Source organism: Malaclemys terrapin, chromosome 2 (assembly GCF_027887155.1).
Source record: "Malaclemys terrapin pileata isolate rMalTer1 chromosome 2, rMalTer1.hap1, whole genome shotgun sequence".
In the NCBI taxonomy this organism is placed as follows: domain Eukaryota; kingdom Metazoa; phylum Chordata; order Testudines; family Emydidae; genus Malaclemys; species Malaclemys terrapin.
The window spans coordinates 86,675,093-86,696,506 of NC_071506.1; the positions used below are offsets into that span (position 1 = coordinate 86,675,093).

Sequence of the window (21,414 nt, forward strand, 5' to 3'; positions counted from 1 at the left end):
ATTCTACAAAATGATTAAATCTATCAGAACTGAATATTTTTGTCGTTTGGGACAATTCAAAAACATATGTTAATCACTTGCCTCCAGTTTAACCCTCTTATGCATGATTGATTTTTTTTTTTAAGTTTTCTATCTGTATGGAGGGGTTTTTGTATCTATTTATCAATTAATTATATTATTTATAAAATTTGAAAGCTCATCTGCACCACCCACCCCCACCCCAGCATTCTAATTGCATGACATACCTGAGCATATTAATGTTTTACACAGCTTTCAGTCTTCGGCAATACAGAGGGGATTGGTTCCTGATGGGCTGCTTTGATAGTTATTTCCTTTGTAGTAAAGCATTTGTTAGTATATTTCTACTGTAGGTATCATTTCTGGCAGAAGATGTGAGGCTTTGATCACCATTTCTTTTCCTTGTTGTTCATTTTGATTATTTCAGTTTGTATGTTCTTTGTTATGTATTTCAGTTTATGTATGTTCTTGCTGTGCTTTTCTTTCCTTGTTTTTATTAGTCTCAATGAGTTTCTTATTTTACATTTGTTGTGTATATTTTATATTTAAATTTAAGTTGTTTGGAGATCAATTTGTTTGACAGATTATAACTTTTACAACTTTTAAAGTAGTATTAGTTGCACTATATAAACAAGTAAAATAATTAAAATGATATAAAAAGGAATAAAGTCCTAAAAGGCTATGATGGCTTTTGTTTTGTACCAATAACTTATCTTTGTTAATATTAACTTGTAATTGTATTAAAAACCTACAAACTTATTTTAATAGCTAACACGATAACCTTTCATACTATTAATCCATAAAACTCTGAATAGATTCTGCGAATATATGTGTGTTAATAATTCTTTCAATACTAGGAAAAAACCCTATAAAGTTCTTTATGGATTTGAGAATCTGTCTGTTTACTTTGGTGCATGTTCTGAAAAACACTTCATGGCTGACTACTTAATGGAGGATAGGTCTATCAATGGCTATTAGCCAAGATGGTCAGGGAACAACTCAGTGCTCTGCCAGAAGCTTGGACTGGATGTCAGATGATGGATCACTCAATACATTGCCCAGTTCTGTTCATTCCCTCTGAAGCATCTGGCACCAGCCACTGTCAGAAGACCGAATACTGGGCTAGACAGATCATTGGTCTGACTCAGTATGGCCATTCTTGTGCCTGTAATATACAGCTATTACACACACACACACACACACACACACACACAATTGTCAAAACAACTTAATAATTAAGGCTGAAAAGTCAAGCACTCAAAGTTGGGAAATCCAGAATGAAGGTTGCCTGTATGCAACCTTAATTTGGCATTCTTGTGCATAGGCATTCTGATACATTCTTGAATTATATGATTGCATATTATTTTTCCCCACAATAATTCTGCCTCAGTCAGTGCACAGAGCTCACTTACTGATCAGCCATTCATCATTTCTTTTATCCTCATTGTTCAATGTGTGGCCCCATGCCTTATGTACAGCACAGTATTCAAACCATCTCTTGAGAGGGAGACTGTCTACATAGCCCCGTATTTCAGACTGCAGGGGTCTGAATTGCTCTAGTGTGCTGAACTGTAACTCCCCCATGTGGATGCTGTGAGCACCAACAAAAGGTAGCTAGTTCGCATTAACATAGTACTCTTTTTTTAAACATGGGGGGGGGGGCAGGGTTAGAGCGCAGCATGTAACCATGCACCACAATTCAAACCCCTTTAGTCTGAACTGTGGGGCTGTGTAGACAAGCCCTAAGTTAATCATTTCATTATGGGTTTTTCTGTGGCACTTATCGCTACAATATCTGAGTACTTCACTTAATTTATCTTTGCAACACACTTGTGAGGTAAGGGGGGGGGTGGTATTATTTTACAGATAGCAAGCTGACACACAGATTAAGGTCAAAAGTTTCCACTAATTTTGAGTGCTCAATTTGAGACCTGGTTTTTCAGAGTACTTATTATATAGCACTGCATATGCCCAAGGCACAGCTCTCACTGACCTCAGCAGCAGCTGTGAGTGCTCAGCACTTCTGCAAATTGGACTCTAAGGTATCAAGGTACCCAGAAAGAGGAACACACAATTAGTGACCACCTCTGGAAAATTTGGTTTAAGTGACTTGCCTAGCATCACACAGGAACTCTGTGGCAGAGGGATGAATAGAACAGCATACAACTGTCTTAATCATTAAACCATCCTTTTTTCTTCCTGCAATCCCTTACCTCATTCACTGCACGCCTTCCAACTTGTGCAACGAATGAGGAAGGGGGTCCTGCATAGAAATAGCCTCCTTTACTATCTACTCCATCACCAGAGTAGATTCATCCTTTGATCTGGGTGAGGCAGGAGTCATGTGGAAAAAATGCATGCACACAAGAGGGCCAAATTAAGAGGCAACCTGGCAGTTTCTAAAGTAAGAGTTCGATTTTTTTGCAACCTTAATAACTTTCTTTTAACTAGTTCACGTATAATTCCCTAGTGTGTGGTGTGTGTGTTTAAGCAAACAAACTACTTTCATCATGGGGTATCATATTGACACCCACATAGTTCATAAGAGGGGATGGAAACATTCGATTCACCAGACCGACTTCTACCCCTTGAGATTATGGAATAACTGATAGCAGACATAGGTTGTTATCCTGTATGTAGACCAACACTAGAGAGTGATGAAATACTTCACCAATGGGGTTTACAAATATTTGCTGATAGCAGGGGAATGGAGAGACTCAGGAATTTTAGTTTCCTTTTCCAGACACTGGAAAAATATTTGTGCAGTGGGCATAGACTCTTCTGCCTGTTTGCACCAAATCTGACCCCTTCTGCCCTGCTCCAATTCGTTGTGTCACGTCTTGTCTCTTTTCCACTCCTGGCCTCCCCTAATCCTTGGGTTTCTTGTCCCAGTCTCCTTGCCCAGCCAATCCTAGTCTCCCCCTCTGGATTTCCTCTCAGTCCCAATCTCTCTTCCCCCATCCCCAATTCCCAGTCTCCATGCCCAGCTAGTTGCTGTTCCCCCTTCCTGGCTTGCCCGTCTCCCATTTCCCTCTCCTCACTGGCTCTCAGGCCTAGTCTCCCTGCCCAGGTTTCTCATCTAATCTTAGTCTTCCCCGAACCCCTTCTTTGGCTCTACCCAGTCTCCACCATTCCTGGCTCTTTGTCCTAGACTCACTAGATTCATTGTTCCAGTCAACTCCATGACCTCCCCCTGAATCTATTCTTTTGTCCACTCTGCATTTGAATCAGACAGCTTCTTCTCCCATGCTGCCTGGATGCCAGCATGAGAGTCATTGAGAGCACAGGCTCCCTATTCTCAGTTCCGGGGCCTAGCCCATCCTGCCCAAGACAGCCATTACAGTGAAAGGCCATTATAGGCAAAGGCCAGCTTCATCCCTGGGCTGGAGCATGGCAGATGCACTGTGGGGAAGGTGTATTCAATCTGATCAGCACTAGGAGCTGAGAGAGCGTACTCGGTGGTTTGGTAGCATGGCACATGCAAATCCAGTCAGCAGATATGAGGGGATGAAGTATGCTTAGTGAGGGTGCAGTCTTCACAGATTTTAGTTGCTAAAACTCATGAAGTCGCTGAGCATGTGCAAACTGATTTTTTTTTTTTGAAGTGTTATAGTAACTTGGACAAATTTGGGCAGATTTTCACAGGGGCTTTATAGTTGGTTGGAAAATTGCTGAAATACACTGTTCCTCAGTTGTCTCTGCAAAACATTTCACATTGGTTTTGACAACATTTTGAAAGGGGCGGAGGGGTGGGAGAACAGACAGAAGGGCAACAAATGTTTGGTGAAAATTCTGGGTTGATTTGAAGTCTCATCAAAACTTTTTGACCCTCTTTAATGAAGCATCAAAAATTGGATTCTCCGCTCTACCAGCCACTAGGTGAAGCTGCCAAAACCTTTCTGCAGCCCCAGAACAAGTCCGTGCCCACACTCTCCCACCCACACACCCCAGTGCAACTCCCTAGCATCTCCCAGCTGTGAAAGTCCTCCTGCACCCCTGAGAACAAAGCTTTCCACATCAAAAACTGCATCCCAGGCTGATAAAAACCCTTCTATGCTCCTAGGACAGCTTTTGTCCCCACCCCAGTCCCGCCTTTGTCAAAACCATTCCTGTACTCATGCAATCCTACATGTACACAATACGAAGAAAGGTGTCCCAATTTTTCACTTGAAAAATCTCTCAGCCCCCATCACCCATATCCACATTATTCACTCACTATTAATCTAGAAGTAATCAGGCTTTTATTTTATGCAACAGATTTCTTTTCAGATTCTATAACCAGTAATTTATATTAGAGTATTGTTAACAACTCTGGACATTAGCCCAATATTGCAAATTGAAGTCTTTGAATATTTTGAAAACCCAAAATAGAAATGGTTATTTAGTTTTAAAAAAGGATTGCTGCACATGCTTGAGACTTCTCTTGCAAAATGTTTATAAGGATTTTTTTATATGCGTACTTCATTGCAGACATGTTACAGTTGTATTGACACATTTGAGGCTGTTGCAGTTTGTAGTAACAATTATCTGTGAACTAAGACATCTGGAAAGTCCTTTTAACTTGATAGGCTATAATAGCACTGAAGGAATATATTGTTTTGTCAAAAATCTGCATTCCAAGTAGGTCAGTAAGCCACATGCCTAAATACAAAAGTCTGTTGAAAATTGCCCATTGTCCTAGCCTTAATTAGGACAATCTAAGGGCTATCATTGTCTTTGCAAATTTGACTAATATAAATAATTTTGAATCAGGTGAATTTTGTCACCTCATCCCTTTCTCCATATCTTAAATGAATATATTAAACAACAGTCCTTGCACAGAAACTTGGGACCCTGCACTACTGTTTTGCTATGTTGAAATTGGCCTTTGATTTCTGTCTCTTAGCCAGTTTGTAATCTGTGACAGTACTTTACTTTTCACCCCATTATTGCTTAGTTTCCTAGGGGCCTTAGTTATTCTATAATTCCACAGTCACAGAATTTGCCACACAGAATCCACCATATGTTGCAGAATGTTCTGCAAAATCTAAGATTTATTTATATATTTAAATGAAAGTTTCTAGTCCATTACGTGTGCAAATAACCCTCTAATCTTAAAAATGTCAAACAAATGTAAAGCACTGAGTGTGGCGTTGTCTTGTCTCCCTAAGTGGGGAATCCTAAACAACAACTGTGAGGTATGATTTGCCCTATTCTCTTCAGTAGAGCTTAATGATGGCACTTCGTCAATATTGTTAACTGTTTCCCTGCTGTTCAGTTTTAATAAATTATTGAATTAATGTTTGGTCCTCTCTGTTGAATGTACTGGTGGATATTGGGACAGAGAGGAATGGGTTGCTGTCAGAAGTTCCTGGGATGGTGTAATGGGGGACACTCGCTTCTTGAGTGCCTTAAGCTGATGCAGGGCTTTTCCTGCTACTGGTGCCCTGGGTAGGTTATCAACCTCATTAGGTAGGTCTTCAGTGCTCATCCCTCCATCTGGATCTCACAATCAAAAAGCTTCTTAGGCAGCAAAAGTCCAATAACAGTCTGTAAGCCCTTATGAGGGTTTTCAGCCTCAGCTCAGGACCCTTTAAATTCAGGCCTTCACTCAAGCCTGGTCCCCTTCTCAGGCTTTACACCATTTAACCAGTGGTCAGTGAGGTACACAGGCCCACCTACTACTCCGGGTTCCAACCCAGGAGCCCTATAGACAGCAGCCACATACTGTTTAATCCAGTTCATTGCTGCTACTTCCCTTAGCTTCTTCCCACCTGGCCCCTTTAATCCTGAGCTAAGGAGTGAAGATAAAGTTCTTAGATCCCCTCTCTCTCAGCTTAAGCAAATGCAGCCAAAACCAAACGTTGGTAGTCTCTTGAGCTTCTGTGGCCAGCAACGCACACCATGTTTTGCCCCAATGGCCCTAGGAACTGAACTGCTCAGCCCCTGCAGTGCTTTTTATCTGAGCCTGCTGAGCTCTGATTGGTTGCTTCCATGCAGCCTCTCTAGGCAGGCCTGGAGGACCCAACTTTGCTGCTCCTTTCCTGGTGTGGGATGTAGTAGGACTGCGGGGACTTCAGCAGGTGCTGCAAAGGCAGTGGGTACCCCATCACAGATAGGATTCCCTTCCCCTCTGCCCCCTTCCCCCCCAAAAAGTCCACTGGCCCTGTGCACCTGTCACTGAGGAAAGAGGAATTGCTTCCCCTCCCCATTACCAAAAGCCACCAATACGTCATGGGTGCTAAAAGCTCAAATTGTTTCCCATGTCTTCTCTTCTGCCAAAAGCCCCAAATATCTTTGAACCAGCTGTTAAACCTTTATCCCCTCCCAACAACTTCTACAGTGTAGTTATGTTTCGACAACACAACCATCTGTGCCACATTAAACATTGAAAATTTAAGGACAACAAAATGTAAATTAAAATTAATATCAACTAGGACATAAATAATGCTTTACTTGTAATATTCATGTACATGTTTAATTCAATAAACTCAAAAACTGAATTTACCTGTCTCTGCCACAGAATTTTCTGTGTGCTTTTCATAGAAATGCTGCAGAAACCCAGAGGGCCTTACAGTAAAATTGGATTTAATTTGCCACAGAGTATTTGGGTTCTTGGTTATGGTGCATTGTGTTAGCCTGCATACGTTTCCCTGGCAAAGCAACTAACATTTAAGGCTGATACTCCTAGCCATAACATGTCCCGTTACCCTTACATTTTGTAGCATATATTTGGATCGAACACCACAAAGAGGTCTGATATCCCTGCGTTATGTAAACACAGCAGGAACAAGGCAAAGTGTCTGGCTCAACTTTGAATTTTTTTTTTTTTTGGGTTGTCATATTCGCAACCTGAATGCCTTTTTAACATTCAGTATTATGTTGATTTCCTGCTATACAATAAGCCTAATGTAAAATAAATACCTTGAAAAAGCTTAATTCTTGTTGGAAAAAATGAAGTCAGTAATAGCTTTCATTTTATCTTAACTTTCTGGCTGAATCCAACAATGTATTCAAGATCTGCAATAAATTAGCCATGTAAAAACAGAAACATTTTTCTCAAGAAATAAAGTTATACAGTGGCATAAAGTGAACTGGATGCAACACTACAATTACTGGGGACAATTTTATTCATTCTGAATGCCACAGCTTTTAATATCTACAAGAAACAATAAACGCTTTGTCCATTAAATTTTTCTCAAGAATCCACAAATGTGTATAAAAGCAGTACAAACCAGAGAACCTTAATGAAACAGACCCATCCTATTTTCTTTAAAATATTTCAGTAAGTCTAGAAATAGTACTTTTAAAATATATTTCAGCTTGTAGACATTTTAATGCCAGGGTAACATGGGAAAAGTGCTTTGCTTGATTAAATTATATAACTTTTAAAATAATGTTTCTGCTGTGCTCAGTCACCAAATGTGATGTGATTAAAGTTAGGATGCATTTTATACACCTTTATCATTTTGTCAAACTCAGTTAAATAGAACAACAATGATTTTAAGTAAAACATATCAAACATCCTCTAATTTGTTGGTTGCAAGTGTTTTTCTAGAACAGTGGAAGCAACATGAGGCACTAAGGTTGTTTGGGAATACTGATGCATATTTTTCCTTGTTGTCTTGTCTATATCATGTACAATTAATTGAACATCAGTGCAGAAGGAAAACATTCAGTTTTCATTTTGTGCAGATAGAAACCAAGTATAGTAATAGCATTGTGCCAAAACAGGGAGTAGAAAGATGGAGAGCTTGACTAGTAATGAGTGTAAAGATACTGTTGTCAGCTGTTTTGGCCTATTTATGAACAGCTTCGCCACATTTCTAACTAAATTATATGTGAATATCAGAATTACCTGTGAACAAATAAAAGCCATTCCGACTGCCATGGATCTTGATTGTCAATACTTTGTTCTCTCAGTCAGTTATGCTCTCCAGCTGTTTCCCAAATATGTTCAGTGTTTTTAGTTCAGCCTATGAAACTTCCTCTGCACCCAATATACATATCTGACGCACAGTTTTTTAATCTACAAAACACTTCCTAATAAGTCAATTTTTGTCTAACTCAGTTTATTAATCTATGTCTTAGCCTCTGCATTGGTTTGCAGCTGGTAACATGGGTTGACATCTATGCTACGAGGGATCTTATGTACTTCAGTCAGTTGTCTACTTACCTGGCTATTTAAGGCTAGACTGTCTTCCAGTGTGATAATTTGGTCACTATGGCAGGGTAGAATGTAAAAGTTCATATTAAGTCTTCCTCTTATATATAGTCCATGTGTGAAGATTAGATTAATTTAACTTTTAAAAGAGCTAAACATATATAAGGTGATGACTGTCAAGTGTTTGGGTATAAATGCCAAAAATTAAGAGCAGTTATTCGGGGGAACACATACAGTCGGTAATGGGGGGGACGGGACAATAAAAATTCAGACTTCCTGATGTATGACTTTGCACTAATTTAACAAGAGAAATGAGAGAAAACAGTAGAAAATGTATGGTGAGGAATGCTCCTGCATTGGCAGAGAAAGATGGCCTGGATGGACTTGTAGGTCTTTCCCATCTTCTTCGGTTCTGTTTATTTATATTTATGTGAACTTCATAACTGGAGAGAAGGGGAGAAACATCTAATGGCAATATGAAATTCACAAAATCTTCACTTTCACAAGTATTGGTCTTTGTAGGAGCTCTGTTCTTATCCTGGGTTTAGGAAGAACGAACATTTTTATGTACCATTTCAATTCATAAAGACCTTTTCATAATGAAGAGAATTAAATTGATATACCATAAATTTTTCAACTGTAAACCCTAATGTAGTGCTAACTTTTTATTTGGTCATATGTATTCTTCCAGGATTTACTTTGTAAATCATCCCTTGAACCATCCCCTGGCTTTTCTCTGGATCCCTTTCTGAGGGACATTCCCTATAAAAATACATGCATATTTTTCTCTTCAAATAGTGACATGCAAGGTCAAGTTTGCTTTGCACGGTGTCTGAAACTAGGCACCTAGACTAACTTTACTACATCAAGTAATATTTATGGAAACATTGGAGCATATGTCCTGCAAATGACTGCATAATAGTTTAAACCTTCCCACCAAAAATGTTAGATGTCGCTTAGTATGCTTTAAACAAATCTGTTTTACTTCTGAATTTGTTAAACTTGGTAAGAGTGACTTAAATCTGTTGTTGTCAAGGTGAACGATTGTGCTGTAAGTTCTTTAATGAGTTTTTTGGTCCTAGTGGACTATCTAATTGAGACTTGTACTCCTAAAAGTGATACAGAAAGATACAGTGTCCATTGGTGCTAATTTCCTTGGCATACCTAGAGCTAGTGAATAAGACTCTTCTACATAGCATGGTTTAGAACAGCGTAGGTTGACCTACGTCTCTGAACTAGGGCATACACAATATGTTAAGTGAGATGCACAATAAAAGGAAAACAGATGGCAGTATTTAGGTGGGGGGAAAAAGAGATGCTTTATTGACTGTTCATTAATGAAAAATTAATTTTATAGTTATAATTCTCACAAAATGTGTCTCATTTCTCAGTTATGAACCAACTGTATGTAATAGGAAGCCAGTAGTGCACCTAGGCTCTTCTTGCGGGTTGAGGGAAGACTGTTTTTGCTTATGTTTTGGTTATTTTTTCCATAACTCATTTATTTCCTTCTAAAGTATTTTGGAAACTCTTTAGTCGTGGATTGAATTATATTGTAGGAGCAATTTAGGGACTTCTTTTTAAGGTTTTGTATCTATATTTTGTTTGAAGCTCCCTTTTCAGTGAAGCTTGGCAAATTTAGGTCTCTTATCTCTGTACAGACTGGTCTCAAAATTGAGGGATAGCCCCAAAGTTTAGTTTCATATGAACAAGTGCATCACCTGTTTTAATGTGGACTGAAGTACGCATGACTCAGGCTGTATTTTTTTCCACAAAGTTTCATTTTCGTGGAGTAAAATGGCAGACGTCAGGGGGCAAGATAGCATTTTATAAACACATTTTAGTGGCCTGAATGGACAGAACTATGTTAAGAATGCTTACACACCTGAGGAAAGAAACAAAGAATTTCCATTTCCTTTTGTGGTTGCTGGACCCTTACTGTGTTCATAATGATGTATTCTCTAGGAGGTTGGGAAGTGAAAGAGTACTATTAACAAAATAAAGCTCTAGCAACTATAAAAGCGATCAGACATTCTAGGTTTTCTCTCTTCTATATGCTTGACATTTTATTTTCCTCTGCTCTGCCTTTAAATCGTATAGTCCCCTGAAACAAGGATCCTGCTCTGATGACTGGACAATTGAGGAGGAAGGGAAGGAAAACACAGAAACAGTACTGTTTCTTTTTGGAGAATTTTCTCCAGAGCCACCAGTATTTTCTTCTCCCCTTGTCCCCTGCTTGCTCTCAAAAGATGTGATCTTCAGGTTCAGGTCTGTGGCTCCAGCCAGTGCTCAGTGCTGAAGGCATGTGCCCTCGGATAGTTTTTGATTTCCATACTTGGAGTTCTCTTCTTCTTCTTCTTTTTTTTTTTTTTTTTTTTGTACTGGACAACCAAATAGTAAGTGAAACATTGAATGAAATTCTAAATTTCATGTTTGTTCCCTCTGAGATTAGTTTTCCACAGCAAAAAGTCAGTTTCCTATTTTCTGTGAATCTATCATGACCATGAAATAGTCGTATGATTATTTATTCTAAGAAAAACTCAAATTCAGCTTGGTATCCAAATGATTCAGAAAGGAAATAGAACTCATCTGATATTTGCTTGCTTGATTTAATTTGTACCTGTGCATTTATTTTACAGGAGGTTGTTCCTTTGATGAGCCATTTAGCTCCTGTGGATATAGTCAATCTGATGATGATGATCTTAACTGGGACCAGGTGAACACACTGTTAAAGCCCTCATCTGATCCATGGATGCCATCAGGTTTGTTTGCAGTTGAAACTCCTTTTCTTTCATTTTCTTATTGATAAAGCAAAGTTCTACCTAAATCTTATTGCAATTGTAGTACTTAGCTCTTCAAAATGATTTGGTTAATTGTGCAAAATGAAATTCTATTTTGTTATGCTTAAAACTGTAGGCAAAAAGTTTCAAACTTTGATACCTGTAATTAGGGAAGAGAGAAGGAAACTAGAATGAAGGAATAAAAAATTAATAAATAGTAGTGGAGAGAAATCTTTTAAAAAGGAATATTCAAAGGGGAAAAAATCTTGGAGGGAAAACAAAAATGGTTTTAAGTATTTAAAAAAAAACAAAAACAAATTGAAAGGTAATGCAAACTGTTTTGAAGAGAAACTCTGGGGAAAAAAAAAACTAAATAAGGGGCCAGATGCAAAATACTGAACAAAGTTCTGCTTATTATATGTGCTGTATGCACACAATATTTAAAAAGCATTTTGATTTGTGGTATCTCATGAAGGCAATGTGCTGTGGCACAATGGGACCAAATTTCACAGCCACAATCCCTACATTCCAATGCAATATTTATTTTATTCTATTTCCATGAAATACTCTTTTGCCTGTATCTCCTACCCCACATGTAAGCATTCAGACCTGTGCCTCAGGGTTGAAAATATTCATGGATATAAAATTCATCACTGATTATTTTCAAGGATGCCCTCCTCTGCGTCCCAACTGTACTCCCTGTCTGCCAACTCCTGTGATGTTGGCTGGGTAGCTTGGCCCAGAATCTCCTTTTTCCTTTTATATACTGAGACTTCATGTGGTGATTGCTATCCACCTACGAATGCCAAAAATAAAAACATCACGTCCTGAGTGCAGTGGTTTTAACAGTATAGCACTTCCTCTGCATTAATGAACAACACTAGCTATTATATATTACCCTCATAGTATATTAAGAAAATTATTTCTATTTTAAATATACCCAGATGGTTTGATAGCCTTTCAGACTGTTATTTCATTAATGTCCAGATAATTTAGTGCCATAACGTCTCAGTACTATACCCTAGTGGTTGAAATCCCATTAATAGTCTTCTCTTTATAAGAATAAGAAAGTGCTATTAAAGTGTTTTTTTAAAAATAAGTAAAAACTATTAAAGCAATCACTGCATGAGCAAAACCTGAGCATACATAAGTCCTTTAGTACACACATCTGTTGTTCAAAGACCCCTTTTTCAACTTATCATAATAAGTGATATAAAAGGAGAGTTTAGAGTCTAATCAACACTGCTGATTCTTAGTAAGTTTATAGCAGTGGTTGGCCAATGTATTTAATTGGCCAGAGCACTTTGTCAAAGAGAATTATCTTGTGGGTCCTAACTTCCCATCCAACATTACAATTCTGCACTGCTTGGTTCCAATGCTTCATTCAGTGTGACAGTGGATGTGTAAAGTATGTGCTAACTTTTGATTATCTACCATGCACCCTTCCCTAAATAAGTCCTCAGAGCTCATCAAATACGTGAGGGGATGGAAAATACTATCAGTCGGTGAGCAGGGGGTTGTTGGATGGAGAGAAGAGAGTAGGAAGGGCTGGGGAAATTTGAGGGGCAGATGTAAGTGATAGTGTTAGTTTACTCTGTGATAGAAACGCACGTGGCTGGTTGAGGGAAGGGGGGAAGCATCCTTAGGAATCTTGCAAAAGCCTGGGATTTTGGATCTACAGCAGTTATATGGACCTTCTTCCTAGAAAACAGGAAGCAGGGAAAGCTAAGGTGCTCTCTGGATATATATCGGTCACTGCCAGTCATGTATTATTATGGACAGAATCAGATCTGGTGTTGACACTTGCACTGAAATGCCTTTCCGCTTTCCATTCAGTTTCCTATGTCTAAAGTAGAACTCTTTAAAACAAATGCTCCTGTTGACTGATTGACTACTGGGATTTGACCTTCGTGTTAGATAGAGTTCATCATACTTGTTTAAGGATATTTTAGAAGATTCCGTATAAAGTTGGTTCTTGTCCACTAGCACTGCCACTTGCTATATAAACTTTCTGGAGCGTTTCATTAATGCGTAGTACAATTTCTCAAACAGGTGCTAATGCAAAGAAATCAATATCTGAACACTTGAATTGCTTGCAGTACAAACCATATATTGTCCTCAGAGTGGTCATGTTGCTAACAGTTCAACGTCTATTTGAGGATTTCTCCTCAACTCTCCCTCTTTTTCTGTTTGTGTAAGGGAAGAGATTTCAGGAAGTTTCCCCAATTTGGGGGTATTTGGAACACCTCAGACAGGTTTTTGCTCTTCTACAATTTGATGAATGTACTTTTCAAGGTGTTCAGCTTCCAAGGATAAGAATCTAGTTAATGTAGGTAATGTTATTGTTAGAGAAAGGAAAATGACTTGTAATATAATTTATCATATGTCACTTGACTTGATTCTTTGTCCTCCTGCCTTCCTGTCAGAGTGGGAGGTGAAAATCCTCGATGTTTTAACTTTCTGGTTATCAAGTTACATGGATATTTAATTTGGGAATAAATTATATTGAGAGATCAGGGTGCTCTTTTCTCTCCATTGAGAAAGGAAGTGAAATGTTCTTGGAGTTCTGGACAAGAACATGGACAATTGCTCTCTGGAAAGGACATACATACTGATGCTTCGAAAGGTCAAAAACCCCTTTGACGGAGGAATTCTCATTTGCCAAACAATAAAGGCAACAGATTCAAGGGCAGAGATCTAGTCAAGTAATATCAATTTTTTTCTCATCACTTGGTGTAGAATTTTTTTTCTTTTCTTCTTGTTCAAATCGTTTTCTTGACAATTTTAATTAGTTTTCAGTTAGCCTTGAACAATGAGTTATGCGAAACATTAAAAACAATGGATTTGAAGTAGTTTGTCAGCAGTTTCTGAGCTACATATTTTAGAAAAACTAATTTCTGATGGTAATGAATAGAACTTCTTAGATTAATGGTTTGTGGGGAATTCTTGGCTTTCACAGCAAAAAGCTTTATGCAACAGTATAAAAATACTAGACTAAAACAAGTATGCTCAGTTCAGTAGTCCCTTGGCAACAGCAGAATTAATGTATGTGACTTGGCTAATTTTAGGCAGTATGCTTCAGTGAGTGACTTGATGTCAAAATATAACATTTCATATTAATTAGGTGGCAGTGGGGGGAAGCACACCATTTAGTTCTTGAATTGGATATTTGATTTATTTTACTCCTCAGAGACTATTAAAGGTTAAGATAGCTCTACTTCAAATAGATAGCTGTTAGCTTTAAGCAGTAAACTATTTAAATAGGACCAAAAATAAGAAGTGTTATGTGGCCAAAAAAAAAAAGAAGAAAAAAAGAAAAGAAAAAGGATTTTCAGAATTCCTAATATTTACCAAGATTCTTTTCAGATTTACAGTGTTTGTTATAAGATCTTTCTGAACTGTATTAAAAATAAAAGCTGGAATAAAACGTGTTTTTACAACACCTAGCACAATGGGGTTCTAATCTTAATTGGGGCCTTGGCATGCTACTGCACTGCAAACATAAATAATGCATTAATTGTTACTAAGAGAAGTAGGAGCATTCAGTGCCATGTTTTATTTGGAAACGATCATCAATTTACTATAGGCCTTAATCTGAAAATGCATAGAACAGACCAAGAAAGGAATGAAATTTGTGCATTTATACACACAATTATATGGCCTGAATATTTATTAAGCCTCCACCATCTGTTTAAAGTGTTAAGAGTCAAGTGTACGAGGAGTCAGCTGGAATAAGCAGATACTTTAGTAACTTATTTCAGAAAAGATGTTATTGTTCACAGGTTGAAGATAAATTAATGTAAACTGTAAATTTCACTCCACAATTACATCATCTTATTCCTGCATTTTAAAATGCTATACCAGTGGTGGCCATTCCTTCTCTCTAACCCTCCGTCTCTCTCCTCACCTTCTTACTTTATGAACTTTTATCTTTTATAAATGATATTAGAAAACCAGATTAGATTAATATTCAGTAGTTACATCTGTGTTATACTAACTGCATAGCCCGACTGAATTCCTGCCCCTTGTTACTTTGACATAATGGCACACATACCTTACTGAAAATCCTACAAACTATTAAATCCTGTTATAGCTGCAGGAAAACGTATGAAGATTATAAGAAATTATTTTGGACCAGTGATCAATATCTGACCTCTTACTAGCAGACTGGGTTAGGAGCAGAGTTTTCATTTTAGGTTAGTTGTCCCTTTGCTGGGATTCCTGCTAATATGGTCCCTAGAGATGCCACTTCCTCCCCCCAATGTGTTTGTACTATATAATGAAATAACATTCTTTCTTCTACAGCCTTTCTTCATCCAATTACAATCTGCTCTCTGCCTGATCTCAGGCTCCATTCCCCTTCCCACACCCGTTTACTCCTTTTCTCTCTCTCTCTCTTGCTTATGTTCTGTTTCTGTCTTTCACATTCTAGCAATCCCTTTGTGCTCTCTCCCTCTCCCCGCCACCATGCACACCTTTGCTGATGTCCTGCCAAATTCATCATGGAGCCTCAGTGTTCTGAAGACAGCTGCTTGCTCCAAGCTCATTATCTCTGGAGTTTCCTTGGAGGAGCCCCAGAGTGTATGGCATAATAATAATTCTAATACTTGGCCACTTTACGGTGCTGTACATTATTGTCAAAGCAGAGTACAGAGATTCTTGAATTATCACATGCCCCTGACATGCATAGGAATGTACGTGATACGTGAGATTTGTAAAGAGCAGCTGGCCCTGCAATTATGAAACCTCACAATGACACTTACTGGGTGGCCAGAAAAGTAGGGAGGGAAGGCAGAACTTGGATCAGAAAGAGAGAAGAGAAGAAGAGAGAGCAATGTAGGCATTAGTTGAATGGATAAAGAATGAGAGAAAGTTAGGATGTAGGCTGGAGTTGGGGGATCTATGTCAATGAGCTGACTGTACTCAGACGGAGGATGGGAAGCAGGATCAGATTCTAGATCAGAGGATTGAGAAGGAGTTAGATAGGGATCTGGAGAAGTGGGATGAAAGAGAATATTCAGATGGCTCAGATAAGAATCCAAAGTTGTTCAGGCTCTTCTGAATCAAATAATGTTCCCCTGTTATCAGTTTGCATGCTGCAGATGTGACTCTTGTCACTAATTGTGTTGTAGTGATAAATATATGTATAATTGTAAGTGAGAAATAGAAATATTACCAGTAGTGTGCTTATGTGTTTGGCACTTCCTGCATATAATTTTCACTAATGTTTTGTAATAAAACACTTAATTCAGTTGTGTGTCCTCCTTTATGCTTCACAGTCCTTCCTCAGTTCATTTCCAAATTGTAGTGGAATAATTTCTATTGTCTGTGGCAGTGGTTTGATGTCCATAAAAGAATGTAATTGAATTCAGAGTGACTGACCCCTCATTCTGTTGTGATTTCGGATTGTTCAAGATCAGTTGTAAATCATGCCTTCACAGGCTACCTTTTGGATACTCAAAAGGTGTTTTAAGCTTAACAACCCTCATGCTATTCATGAATGTGGTATTGGTCAAATATTGGGAGAGGAATTTTGTCTGTACCTTGTGAGATGAAAAATATGTGATTTACATAGTTATGTTTTTGGATATGGTTATATGCTTATTTGCATCATGTGTACATACCACTGCTGAATGCATAACAATACACATACCATTAATTGGCAAATTCACAATGTTTGATGCAAATGATTATTTTAAGTAAGTGGCCTGTTGATATACAGCTAGCTGATATTCCATACAATGAGATAGTGATTACATTAAGTCTTTAATATTAAGGACCTTTAAGTGGTTGAAGTTACAATTACACAAAAATATTTATTTTTATGTGGGAATGTCATTATCCCTCTCTGGAAGGTGGATAAATCCAATAGAAATAAATTGATTAGTCTACTATTTTAAATCCAAATAGTGTCTAACCATAAAATGGTTATGGTACTTTGCTTTGATTACAAGAACAGTGTTTTAGCATTTAATATATTTTCTCAGTAGGTTTTGTTTTCCTATTTAGCAGCAATGTTCCTGCTTCATTTAAATTTTTGTAGCATAGGATTACATATCACCATATATCTCTTATGGTGAGATGTTTCTCCTAAGTAACTTTAAATAGCTATGTTTTGAGGTTTGTTTAAATGTTATCCACAGAAAATGTATATTAACATCAAAAGGTGGGATTTGCATGTGCCACATTCTCTTTGTTAAAGTTATATTTTATTTTTCATGGAATTTAAGATTTTACTACATTGGAAAATGAAGCATGTTATTCTGCACATGAGAGATACCAATGCAAGCTTTCCTGTATAGCCTAAAACGGATTTCCTTTCTAACACCCAGAAAGTAGTTCACTTTATGTATCTAGTCAATCTTTGGAGCCTCTGTTGAGACTGCCAATAAGGGTGCCACTAACAGTGGCTGAATTTGTCATGTGATGACACACACGAGTCAGGAAGTATTGTTTTTGTGACCCTATCCAACACCTTCCCATTGTTTCCTCATTTACTTGAGGCTTGTCTACACTATAATTTGTAACCTGCTCCGGCCAGGGACGTTGTCTATCTGTTCTTGGAGGTTTCTAGCATACCTTTGGTCATTGTAGAAATCATTTAATATTAAAAGCAGTCACCCTTATTTTCATGGGGCGGGAGAGGAAACCATTGCAGAGATGATCAAATTTTTATTTTCTGAATAGTCCACTTCCCTTTGCAAGAAACTTTTTTTTTTTTTTTTTTTTCAAATTGCATAAATTCTGTTGAACTTGTATAATATACTGGTAACTCTAGCCCAGTTCACGGGAAATTGGTATCCTGAATTATTTTCTCTTTTGTAACATTTGCTAAAAATAGCTTCTGACCAGAGCACAGACGAGTTTGTGTTTCACTCTGAATCATAAGGTAATAGATTAGTTCCCTTCATCTTCTTCATCTTCAGGGCCTAGATGTGATGATGATACGTAGGGCTGTCAAGCGATTAAAAAAATTAATTGTGATTAATCGCATGATTAATCCCACTACTAAACAATAATAAAATATCCAAAAATATTTAATAAAGATTTTATTTTTGGTGTTTTCAAATATTGATTTACATTACAACACAGAATACAAAGTGTACAATGCTCACTTTATATTTTTGATTACAAGTATTTGCACTGTAAACAAACAAAAGAAATAGTGTTTTTCAATTCACCTAATACAAATACTGTAGTGCCATCTCTTTATCATGAAAGTTGAACTTACGAATATAGAATTATGTACAAAAAAACTGCATTCAAAAATAAAACAATGTAAAATTTTAGCGCCTGCAGGTCCACTCAGTCCTACTTCTTGTTCAGCCAGTCGCTCAGACAAACACATTTGTTTACATTTGCAGGAGATAATGCTGCCCACTTCTTGTTTATAATGTCACCTGAAAGTGAGAACAGGTGTTCTCATGGCTGTTGTAGCTGGCGTCGCAAGATACTTGTTCCATATGTGGTAAAGATTCAAATGTCCCTTCATGCTTCAGCCACCATTCCAGGGCATGTGCGACCATGCTGATGATGGGTTCTGCTTGATAACAGTCCAAAGCCGTGTGGACTGACACATGTTCATTTTCATCATCTGAGTCAGATGCCACCAGCAGAAGGTTGATTTTCTTTTTTGGGTTCGGGTTCTGTAGTTTCTGCATTGTAGTGTTGCTCTTTTAAGACTTCTGAAAGCATGCTCCACACCTCGTCCCTCTGAGATTTTGGAAGGCACTTCAGATTCTTAAACCTTGGGTCGAGAGCTGTAGCTATCTTTAGAAATCTCACAAATAACTTCTTTGCATTTTGTCAAATCTGCTGGGTCATCATTCAAGACTGCTCTAACATGAAGTATATGTCAGAATGCTGATAAAACAGAGCAGGAGACATACAATTCTCCTCTAAGGGGTTCAGTCACAAATTTAATTAACTCATTATTTTTTTTAATGAGTGTCATCATCATAGAAGCATGTCCTTTGGAATGGTGGCTGAAGCACGAAGGGGCATATGAATGTTTAGCATATCTGGTATGTAAATATCTTGCAATTTTGGCTACAAAAGTGCCATGAGAACACCTGTTCTCACTTTCTGGTGACGTAAATAAGAAGCGGGCAGCATTATCTCCCGTAAATGTAAACAAACTTGTCTTAGCGATTGGCTGAACAAGAAGTAGGACTGAGTGGGTTTATAGGCTCTAAAGTTTTACATTGTTTTGTTTTTGAGTGCAGTTATATAACAAAAATAATATATATTTGTAAGTTGCACTTTCACAACAGAGAGATTGCACTACAGTACTTGGATGAGGTGAAGTGAAATATATTATTTTTGTTTATCATTTACAGTGGAAATATTTATAATAAAAATAATATATACTTTGATTTCTATTACAATGCAGAATACAATATATGTGAAAATGTCGAAAAACATCCAAAATATCTAATACATTTCAATTGGTATTCTAGTTGTTTAAAAGTTCAATTAAAACTGCGATTTATTGCGATTAAGTTTTTTAATCGTGATTAATTTTTTTGAGTTAATTGTCGGAGTTAACTGTGATTAATCGACAGCTCTAGCGATACACGTTACGTAAAAACATAAGCTAGAGATATTATCCAGCAGATTGAAGCAATGGCGCTGATTCTTCTCTCAATTTAATGAATATAATTTAGGAGTTGCCCCATTGAAATCAATGGAGCTATCCCAGCGTAAATGAGAGGAGCCTCCGGCCCACTATGTAGTTCTTTTCTCTTTGTCATGTAAGCTAGTTCTCTTTCTGTTGCTCTGCTACTAGAGGTTTGTTTCCTACCTAGCGATGAAATTGCTCCTCCCCCCCAACCCACTTTGATTATGATGGCTTCTGCAGATTTTCATTCACTTAATGTCCAACTTCCTTTTCCTGCTTGGCTAGGTCAGAGTCCTCACTATTTACTCACAACTCTCATCATAAGGCTTTTATATGTTGTAACCATTCCCAGCAGGTTGGCGCAATATTTTCCTTCTCTAATTCAGGGGATGGTTAGGCACAGAGCATAAGACTCTTTCTGGGATGTGGGAAGGACACTAAAATCTTATGCAGTTGATTCATGGTTCAACGATCGCTGGTTTTTCTATAGGTTGCCTAAAAGGCTAGTCATCTTTCAGATCTGGACAGGATTCTGCCACAGATGGCAGTGGTTAGCAAGCAGTTTGTAATAACTTCCTGTCATTAAAGGACAAAGTAGAAACCGAAGAGGGATCCTCAGTGTGGTTCTGATAGGAAGGGTCCTTAATATTTTCACCCTCTCTCTAAGGTCATGTCTGCACTAGAAGCACTATAATGGGATAGCTACAGTGCCATAGCTAAGCCTGTAACGTAGATGCAAACTGCAGCTACAGAAGGGTTTTTTCCATTGCTGTAGGAACTGCACTTACCTGAGTTACAGTAGCTAGGCTGACGGAATCATTCGTTCATCAACCTAGCTGCATCTGCTCTAGGGGTTAGGTCAGCGTAGTTACAACCTTTTGGGATATAGATTTTTCATAAGCTTGAGCACTGTAGCTATGTTCACATACATTTTAAGTATAGACCAGGCCTAAGATTTTCTTTGTTGCTTTCACCAGACCCATTGTACGCTCAGCTCTCATTGAAAGGGAGGGGCTGAAAACAGGAAGAGCCTTTGTCATTTGAGGAGAAGAATGAATTCTTTCTTCAAACTCCTTGCTGTTCGCTGACATCTGTGGCAGAATTTTCCTGTTCTGTCCTAAGATGAAATTTGCTAATTTTTCCAGGTGAGGACTCCTCTCAATTAAGCAGTTGGCAGAATAGCCTAGAGACTATTGCCTCTGAAGAGACTTTGTAGGATTTGTATCTTCTTCCCTATGCCCCAAAAGGACTCTTGTGCTCTGGAGTTCAGTCACAAATTTAATTAACACATTTTTTTTTTTTAAACAAGCCTCATCAGCAGGGATGCATGTCCTCTAGACTGGTGGTTGAAGCATGAAGGGACATAAGAATCTTTAGCATATCTGGCACATAAATATCTTGCGACGCCGACTACAAGAACGCCATACAAACACCTGTTCTCACTTTCAGGTGACATTGTAAACAAGAAGCGGGCAGCATTATCTCCTGCAAATGTTAAAAAAGCCAAACTTTTATCTGAGTGATTGGCTGAACAAGAAATAGGACTGAGTGGACTTGTACGCTCTAAAGTTTTACATTTTTATTTTTGAATATAGGTTTTTTTGTACATAATTCTACATTTGTAAGTTCAACTTTCATGATAAAGAGATTTCACTACAGTATTTGTATTAGGTGAATTGAAAAATACTATTTCCTTTTGTGTTTTACAGTGCAAATATTTGTAATAAAAATAAATATAAAGTGAGCACTGTACACTTTGTGTTCTGTGTTGTAACAAATCAATATATTTGAAAATGTAGAGAACATCCAAAAATATTTAAAGAAATGGTATTCTATTATAGTTTAACAGCGTG

The 21,414-nt window shown here is 37.8% G+C and overlaps 1 protein-coding gene across 9 annotated transcripts in view; it reads left to right on the forward strand.

Annotated features, from left to right (window-relative positions):
- The window catches only part of PTPRM (protein tyrosine phosphatase receptor type M), a 691,593-nt gene that overhangs the window by 161,735 nt on the left and 508,444 nt on the right, over positions 1-21,414 (forward strand). For all 9 annotated transcript variants that reach the window (XM_054018880.1, XM_054018881.1, XM_054018883.1 and 6 more), the window contains exon 2: positions 10,801-10,923. In XM_054018880.1, the coding sequence (XP_053874855.1) occupies positions 10,801-10,923 (123 nt within the window). The remainder of the gene's footprint in view (positions 1-10,800; positions 10,924-21,414) is intronic.